This window comes from Euphorbia lathyris, chromosome 3, assembly GCF_963576675.1.
Source record: "Euphorbia lathyris chromosome 3, ddEupLath1.1, whole genome shotgun sequence".
NCBI lineage: Eukaryota > Viridiplantae > Streptophyta > Magnoliopsida > Malpighiales > Euphorbiaceae > Euphorbia > Euphorbia lathyris.
Window position 1 is genome coordinate 61,287,445 of NC_088912.1, and position 9,132 is coordinate 61,296,576.

At 36.2% G+C, this 9,132-nt stretch overlaps 1 protein-coding gene across 4 annotated transcripts; it reads right to left on the bottom strand.

Annotated features, from left to right (window-relative positions):
• Positions 1-4,689: 4,689 nt before the first annotated feature.
• On the bottom strand, positions 4,690-8,354 carry LOC136224058 (receptor-like protein kinase HERK 1). 4 transcript variants are annotated; one of them, XM_066012281.1, is made up of 9 exons: positions 8,184-8,353; positions 7,939-8,068; positions 7,466-7,683; positions 7,169-7,386; positions 6,662-6,788; positions 6,347-6,418; positions 5,930-6,116; positions 5,713-5,845; positions 4,690-5,145 (listed from the first exon to the last, which is right to left on the bottom strand). In XM_066012281.1, the coding sequence occupies exons 3-9, from the start codon at positions 7,614-7,616 to the stop codon at positions 4,879-4,881; spliced, it is 1,155 nt and encodes a 384-aa protein (XP_065868353.1). In that variant the 5' UTR covers positions 7,617-7,683; positions 7,939-8,068; positions 8,184-8,353; the 3' UTR covers positions 4,690-4,878. The 4 variants fall into 4 exon arrangements, with proteins under 4 accessions (XP_065868353.1, XP_065868354.1, XP_065868355.1 ...); XM_066012282.1 differs by having other exon boundaries at positions 8,167-8,353; XM_066012283.1 differs by having other exon boundaries at positions 7,169-7,383; positions 7,939-8,354.
• Between the last annotated feature and the right edge of the window lie 778 nt (positions 8,355-9,132).

Consider the following 9,132-nt stretch of genomic DNA (forward strand, 5'->3'; position numbering starts at 1 on the left):
TAGCTTTTTCCCTACAACTCTAAAGGAGTTAATAATTTTTTGGTACTATCAACCTCTTCCCGAATCCATCTATAACTTCATAACTTCTATACCGAAAGGAAAAACCATGCAAGACCTCAACTTGATGGTCCAGGTCAAAGGTGAGGCTTTGGCTCAATTCATCGAAAGGTTTCAAACCTCAACCATCTTAATCAAGGAATTCAGCATAGGTGGGGCCATCGATGCTATAGAAAGTAATTTCTGAAGCCGAGAACTCTAGTAAAGCATCATTACATTGAGACCTATAGACTTCCAGGAGATAATGAAGCGAGCAAGAAGCTACATCAGGTGGGATGAGCATAAGTCGAACCCATTACTTAAAAAAGAATCAAGCCTCGTCAATGATAAGCCATCAATAGACAAAGATCGAAGGGATAGAAATCCTCAAAAGCCTCGGGAACAAATGGACAAACCCCATGTCACTTTTAATGCTCTTAGAAAAGAGATTCTCTTCTAGGTAGAAGACAATAAGATGTGAATTGAGTACCCACCTAAACTCAAAAAGGACCAAAGGAATGGAAAATATTGCAACTTCCACAAAAGTGAAGGCCAAGAGACTGAAGATTATAGGCATCTGATCACAGAGCTAGAAAAGATGGTCGAAAGCGACAAGCTCGATCGGTTTCTCAAAAAAATATGGGGAAGAGTCAAAGACAGAAAAGGAAAAAAAGCAGAAGGTCGAACTCCTAGGGGGGTCATCAATGTGATTGTCGGGGTACCACAGTCCAAAAGAAATAAGGAAGAGATCGCTACCGTACAAAAAGGAAGGAGCAACGATCTAATTTTTACTTCGACAACATAAAAAATAAACTAGAAGAGTGGCATGTTTATTCCCTAGTAATAGAGGTGTTGATAGCATATTTTAAAGTGTGAAGGGTCTTTGTAGACAAATGCACCTTCGTCAATATCATTACTCGCAATGTCTTCGAAAGCCTACACTTTGGGGTGGATAACTTAACTACCAACACAACTCCTCCTTTGGTAGAATCAGCAAGCACACCGTACCCCTTCTGGGCAGTATTAATCTGGACGTAGAAATTGGGGATTCCATACCTAAATAAAGGATAAACACCGAATTCCTCGTGGTAAACACCACTCTTCCTTATAATGCCATAGTAGGAAGACCCATTCTATCTAGTTCGATTGTGCCTTATCAATCAGGCATCTGGCATGACAGATCCCAACTGACGAAGGCATGACCATCGCCCAAGGAAATCAAGTAGGAGCATATTAGACTTATATGGCATCCTTAAATATGAAGTTGCAGGTCGAAGATGAGCAAGAGCGAGAGAGAGCCGAACCCGTAGGCTCTCTAGAAACGGTATGGTTGGCGGAAGAAAAACCAGTCCAAGTAGTTATGGATTTGGCTGAACCTATCAAGGCAGGTATAGCCGGTGAAAATAACCGGTCAACGCCAGTCAATGCACCATGTCATCCTTTTTTCATCTCTCCTATTTAAAATGTAGGATCCCTAAGACTGAAATGCCAAAAATACCCTTATTGCTTGTCCCTCTCTCCATCTTCCCATTTCTCTGCAAATCTTTTTTTTATCTCTATCTTTCCTTGGAGATGCACTCGCTCCTGCATTCATTTTTTTACTTTCTCTCTCTAACTACTCTCTCCATAATCAACTCAAATTAGAAGCAACCCAAAATAGAAAAGATTTCACTGGAATTTCTTCTCTATCTCTATGCAGCAATTCATAAATATGAACGGAATATCTAATGGTCGCTAAGTTCCTAGAACTTCTATAGTTAACTAGAAAATGAACTCAAAAAGTTTACCAGTCTGCTTATCTCTCATCAAGCTTGCTACACGAAATTCCTTGCATCGATATCTCAGACCAACTTGTCTCTTTAATCGATCCATTTCAATTGATAAAAGAAAAACCCAAATCGTAGAAGAAGAACCCAGTTCGATTTTAAAAGATAATAGTCTCAAATAGGTCAATTTAATTCCTCAGAAACAAAGGATTTCGCATTTGCAATAGCAATATAAACCGGAATTCATATGGTACTTTCCAAACTAGAATAAAGATAAATTTGAAATTATCGCCGACAAAAAAAATACAGATCCTATGTCCACAAACTAGGTAAAATAGAAATCACAAAATAATAATAATAATAATAATAATAAATAAGTGAAAAGAAATAGCATTAAAAGTTCCAGAAAATTGGATAAAGTAATCAATGAGAAAGTATATGGGTTTCTTTTCTTTTGTTTCCCTTTTTTTTATTTTCTTTTCTTTTTAATAGAACTAGAATCTTTCATCAAAAGGACAATAGGGTTTACTTCCATGGAATGACATTTTAACCTTTTGAAAAAGGAGTATGGGCTACCGTGAATCCATCATGGCATGGGTTTATGAGCATCTGGGCAAGGAATGTTGAATCCCATTTCTATGAAGGTCCTCCCTGAAGGAAAATAGACAAGGCTAGGCACAACGGAATAATAAAATTTTATCTATTTTATCTATTTCCTTTTTCCAAAATTTGTTAATTGTTATTTCATACAAATAGGGATAGATTGAAATACTTTATCTGACGAACTATCTACAGTTGCAAACGAAGTGCCCACAACTCTTAATCCGTGAGTCACGAACAATGATCAACACAGAAAAGAAAAGCTATTAGTAATCAACCAATAAATAGCAATCTTAATTGATTGTCTATAAAAGAATCGACACGAGATCAAAGAGAGAGTAAGGAAGAGAGTAATTTAGCCGTGATGATTTCAGAACAATTCCTTAGCCTCTACTTATTGTGTTGGCCGAAATTCCTAGGGGAGAGGGTCTATTTATAGACTTCTCAAATCCTAACCCTAGTTGTATTATTTAATTAATCAATTAGAATTCAATTCGGAATAGAATTACTAATTAGATAATTAAATAAACACTTATTGTTATCTAAATATATTTAGATAATAACTCTAATCTAATTAGTTATTTATTTTATGTTGGGGATAATTAATTAGAGTTATAATCACATAAAAACCTCTAATAAATAGTATTAGATAATCTTATAATTTAGTTTACAATTATAATCTAATTATAATTATTAATCAAATTAATTTATCCCTAATATACTACAAATTTCGGCCCATGCTATAATGTCCCACTAAATTACAATTTCGTCCTCTAGTTCCAAGTCCCATGTGCGACCCATTAGGTTCTTATTGCTACTAGCCGTATATAGCCTTTGAAATTATTTCATCCTGATTAATTTCAACATGTATATAACGGAATGACTTCGCAAGTTGTTACTGGCGGAACCTAAGACATTCCCCCAGTGCAAATAAGAAGCCAGGTTGACATTCTTATAACCATAGAACGTGTCAAGGTTACATATAACGAAAAGTCTGTTTTTACTTGTCCATGTTGAATTTACTCTGAAAGATAAGTTAAGTGAAATCTCCATTTCTACTCTTAACTCTATCATCTTGCAAGGATTTCAGTCAATTCACCACAAGCGGCCATTTGGATATATCTCCCATTTATCAGGAGTGATGAATACTCAATCTAACATTAACTATCCTGCAATTACTTTATGGCATACCCAACCCTGCTCTCACATACCCTAGGGTCTCCCCTGTAGTGAATCGTGCTCGCACAGGATCAATGCATCACACTCCATAATCCAGAGCCACTAATTAATGAATGTTTGAGTCTGAGGATTACTTATACCTATTAATATCAATGAGATGAACAGTTGACACTCAGATAAATCTATCAATGCTGTTATCTCAAGTCGGGTCCCAATCCTAATGAACTCCTTCACCGGATCCATATAACTGTCCAGATATCTCCATATCTAAAGCTTGTGAGATCAGCTCTTTGTCTTGACAGAAAACACTGTTACATGCAAGTCTCAACAGTAATTTGCCAACCCCTATAACATATTACTTGACTTTGGTTTATTTAAGTTTATTGGTCTATTATAAAGTATAGTCTCACTTCATGCTTGTATGAACACTTTATAACTACTTAAATAAACTTGGGATTACTTTTCTTATGAAAGATTAATGCCTTATATATATAGTTTTAGTTATGCTATATCTGATTAAACAAATGATTAAATAAACAATTTATTTATTAAAATTCATATCCTAAAACAATTGTCTTTAGGACACTAAACTCTAACACTCCCGCCAAAGCAATCGCTTGAACGTGTTGTACAGTCACAAAAAGAAGAGGAGATCAAAGATAATCAAGGGAAGAAACGAAGCAAAGGTGGGAAGAGAAATCGCAATAAGAAGTCTGATGCACTGGCTAAGGCAACAAAAGTCGAAGATGAAAACAAACTAAAGGTTTTCATAATTTCCATAAAAAAAAGTTCATTTATTTGGGTTTCTAGAGAGAGGGAGTTATAGTGAGAGAGGACTTAGAGAGAGAGAAAGGGAAAGAGTGAGAGAGAGAGGAGTTAAGTAAGCCCGCAATTGCAATTGTTGGCTCTCAAGCTTCTCAATTGTTCATCTTCAAGTTCGTGTACATCCAAGTCTTGCTCATTATGGGTTTGATAAGTTATATTTCTATCATGTATCAATACATGCAGAACTGTAAAAGTAAATAAATGGTCCCCATAATTAAGAGTAACAGGAAAGAATGAAAATAGCTGGAAATGGATAACAAGTGCTAGAATAAACAACTCAAAACACACAAATTTCAACTTTTACATTGATATGAACAAGAAATAATGGCTTGCAACAAGATTTCACATACATTTTTTTTTATGAAAGGAAAAAATGAAAAAATAATGCAGCTGTTCTTTTATACAATTAGCAAACAGCTGGATTTCTAGAAAGTAAAACAAAAATCACACTGTAAACAGAACAAATATGTTTCTATTTTGATGATGCTTTAAATAGCTGGCTTCCAAGAGTCACAGTTGGAGTTCCTTCCCCCATCACTGTAGTTAATGTCATCTCTTTCTCAAGAATCCGATCAAGCTCCATAACCACATAACTCATCGCCGGCCGCCTCTCGCTCCAAGGATCCACGCATCTAACCATCAATTTTATGAACTCTTCCATGCCTTCACCTGTAAACCTTGTCCCCAATCTTTGATCAACAATGCTAGAAAAGGTGCTGTAGTCCTCAGTGTTTTGAACCTTCATATCAAAAATATTATCTTTTTAGTTCCCTTTTCTTTACTTTAATCCATTCCAGGCTGCTAAGTAGCAGATTATGCTACACATTGCAGAATGAACTTCTGCAGCAGCTCTTTTAACACTTAGATTACAACAAATGTGCCATATATTTGTAGGATTAAAGCAATTTGAGAGCTCTGAACTTTGTAACTCATCATATTTGAGCTCTTGACCATTTAGAAACCTATGGCATTGGGCTCTTGGTCATTTAGAAACCTGTAAATTAAGTGCTTGATCATATATAAACCTAGACATCGAATCCTTGCTCATTCATAAATATACACATTCACACTTTGATGAAGGGCTCAAATTAGACTTTTAAGATTCAATCTATAGGTTTAGAAATGATTGATTCAAGGGCGCCTTAGGATGCTCTTATTCTATATTTGATATTCCCAATCCCGTCCATCTAAAAGCATGTTCTCTCTCTCTATATATATATATATAAATGAAGAGAGCCATAGTAATAAAGATCGCTTAACTAGGGATATCATGCATCATCCTAATGCAGAGAATTGAGCACCATACCCATTCAACCAGGTTTTGGCTGGAGTTTGGAGATTTCGATTCTGCTGCTTCCTGTCCACAAAGCAACTCCAGAAGGAATACACCGAAGCTGAATATGTCACTTTTATCAGAAAAACGTCTGAACTCTCTCACCCTGCATAGATAAATCTTTATGGGTAACATGACTACTTACATTAACTTAACATATGTTCAAAACATGGAAAGTTAGGAACAATACTCCGGCGCAAGATATATCTCATCTACTGTCACTTGTGAAGATGGACCAGCAACATCAACTCTACCCAGGAAATTACGCAGTCCTGCATCTGCAACCTTGGCAATATAATTTTCATCTACGAGAACGTTGGCTGTTTTGAAATCCTTGTGCACCAGACGGGGACTCAGAGAGTGAATATGAGCCAAACCTGGACAAAATTAGGCATATCAGGGGGCTTCTGCACTTCAATATCTTTCACTCATGAGGGAAATGGCATATTAATTAGTTCCAATTTTTACCACTCCTGGAAAATCTCGAACCAGTATTCTTATTCAGATTTATTTTTCTTTCTTGATGAAACGGATATTTTGCTCAAAAAAGAAAAGAAAAATTGATACCAGGAAAGCCAAAATGCTCACTGATTTTGCAGAGGATCACCTTTAGCTGCACCAAGGGCTATTGAGAGTCTATGCTTGAATTCTAGCTTCCCATCTGAAAATTGACTAGATCCTGTTAAGAAAACATCATGATTTTCAGATGCATGAAAATTGAAAAAAATATCAGGGATTTATATACACTAAAAAAACACAAGAACATTGTTTAGTGACAACATTGTACATTTATACGTCATCCAGTTCATATATTAATATTATTGTTTCAAATGGGGAACATATATAAAGATGTATTAGATTCACAAATATACTATGGAACAAGCAATTGCAGAAGCAAAGTGGTTACAGGATAGGGAGTTACCATACAAGTGGCTCGAAACGCTTCCACTAGGTACATACTCGTATATGAGGAATTGCATATTATTTTCCTGGCAGTAGCCCAAAAGAGTCACAATATTCCGATGCTGAATAGGTGAAAGGTATCGCACCTGATAATAAGGGCTCAATCCCATTACAGACCAAAATCTGAAGGATACAGCAAGAAAACATTTCCTATATTCACTATAACGAAAAACAGGTAAGACACAGATGATGTGCCTGTGAGAAATTCTGGAAGTTGTGGGCAATGGATTAAATCCTATGTAATTCTGAAACTGTTCTATTCTGTGAAGCTTCATATAAATATGAGGCTGCAAGCTCCAATACAACCTATTATGATACAAATTAATATTCTACAATCAGGAAACTAGGAAGTAAATTAGTGTATTTCCAGGGACCCTCACATGATAGAAAGAGTTGTTCTAAAATATCAGGAAATTCATAAAACAAAGCTTTTAGTCTGAAAAACCAGACAAAAAATAATTGTTACCTCATCAACAAATTCCTGAGTAGGTGCCCCAGGTCTCTTTTTGACGGCCACAAGCATCCCATCATTAAGTAAACCCTTGTATACTTTCCCAAATTTTCCTACCCCAATCAAATTTTTGTCATTGAAATTATTTGTGGCATGGGATAGTTCTTCCATGTCGAAACGCCTTGCTTCTCGTAACTCTCGCAACGACAACTCAACAACATGTCTTCCTTCTTCTAAAAGAAAACACTAGAAATACTTAAATTCCTAGATTTTGAACACCTTCTATACTTGAATAGGATACAAAATAAATACCTCGAGTAGATGGATCAGATGAGCCTGTCTCCGAAGTTCTTGACAGATTCTTCTTGCGAAATAGGCAGAACCATATAAGAAAGATACCAATCCCCACCAATGCCACGACTCCTGCAGCACCTCCTAATATGGCTGCAAGAGTCTTTGACATTTAGTACCGGAAGCACTTCAACTGTCCGGTAAAGTATAGCTGAAATGTGAATTAATATACATGGAACCTGGATAAAAAAGGCAACATAAGCAAGCAAACTATAGTCAGCAAGGGTTAGTAAAGACAAGCAGTCATGGCAATAATGATGCAGGAATTGATAATTCTTTGAGCAGTATATGTGTCAAAGTAAGGGCTTAAAAAATCATGTTATAAATGTGAACCATGAATAAGAAAAAAGAAGTTTAGAGCATTTTAATTAGAGAGAAATGGAAGGTAAGTTGTAAATAAAAACCTAGAAAATTGATAAGAAGAATGGTGAAACCTGTATTCCGGGAGAAATTATGCAGGCAGATCTTTAGAAACGTCAGATTCATTTGCCAATGAGAAAATCAGTTTAGTTGAGTATATAGAAGCATGAGGTGAGGAAGAGGAAGGTTTCCCACATTGAAAATCTGAAATGGAAAAAAGGAAAGAGGAAGATAACAATAAAATGAAAGAAGGAATCTGGTGGTTGTAGTTAAGAATAAACAAAAAAAGGTTAGATAGAGACAATGGCGACAGAAAGACCTGGCACCGACAACACACTGAGGGTGGGGGTTTATTCCTACAGCTCTCCATCCACCAAACAACTCCAAAAACCCTGTCCAGCCATAACAACCACCCTTTTCTTTCTTTTCTTTTTTCCTTTTTTTCTTTTCTTTTTTTTTTTTTTTTTTTTTGAAGAATATGCGAGTGAAGAAGAAGAAGATGAAGATGAAGGAGAAAAAGAAGAAGAAGAAGGAGATAGAGAGAGAGGTATTTAAAAAAAAATAAAATAAAATAAAAAAGGAGGGTCAGGGTCAGGGTCAGGGTCGGGTTTGGTATTAGTGTGGGCTGTAAAGCAGTAGTATAATTGTTGTCTGATACTGCAAGTTGGAAGAGTTTATACTGTGTCTGCTTCTGCTACAGAGCATCTTCCATTCTTTTCTACCCCTTTTTTTACCCAATCTCATCTTTTCCTTTTTCTCGGATGCTATTTACTATTTAATTATATACTTTCTTTTTCTCTATCTATTCTAACATAAAACCCTTTCTCATCATCAAAATATCAAACATATAGGCCCTGTTTGGGAATTAGCTGTTAGCTGTTAGTTGGATAGCGGGAATCGAACCCGCATCGTTAGCTTGGGGCTTTCCTCCTCTTTCGATAAGCTTTTCATAGCCGTAGTCGTAGTCAAGTACCCTTGCAGGGGAATCCACTTCTGATAGGAAACCTCAGTTGAACATTAGACCTTTCCGGCTTAAAGAAATGAGGTTGTTTAAGCTAAAGACCTGCTACGGATTCTAGGAGGAAAGACCTGGGAATTGACTCCTAGAACCTTAGTCATCAAGGAAGGAATTTTATTATTTATCTTTTTCCAGGGGTAACTATTTAGTAGTCTCGGTTGAAACCCTATCCTTGCTGATGTCATTTCAAAAGTCTTCGCCTGCAGTACTTTCAAAGGGCTACTCATAAACCCACATCATGAAAGATTCT

Coding starts and splice junctions, on each gene's coding strand:
- LOC136224058 (XM_066012281.1), bottom strand. CDS start 7,616: ATGTCAAAGACTCTTGCAGCCATATTAGGAGGTGCTGCAGGAGTCGTG. Junction 7,387..7,465: donor ATCTGATCCATCTACTCGAG/GTATTTATTTTG, acceptor GTTTTCTTTTAG/AAGAAGGAAGACATGTTGTT. Junction 5,146..5,712: donor GCCAAAACCTGGTTGAATGG/GTATGGTGCTCA, acceptor TTTGATATGAAG/GTTCAAAACACTGAGGACTA.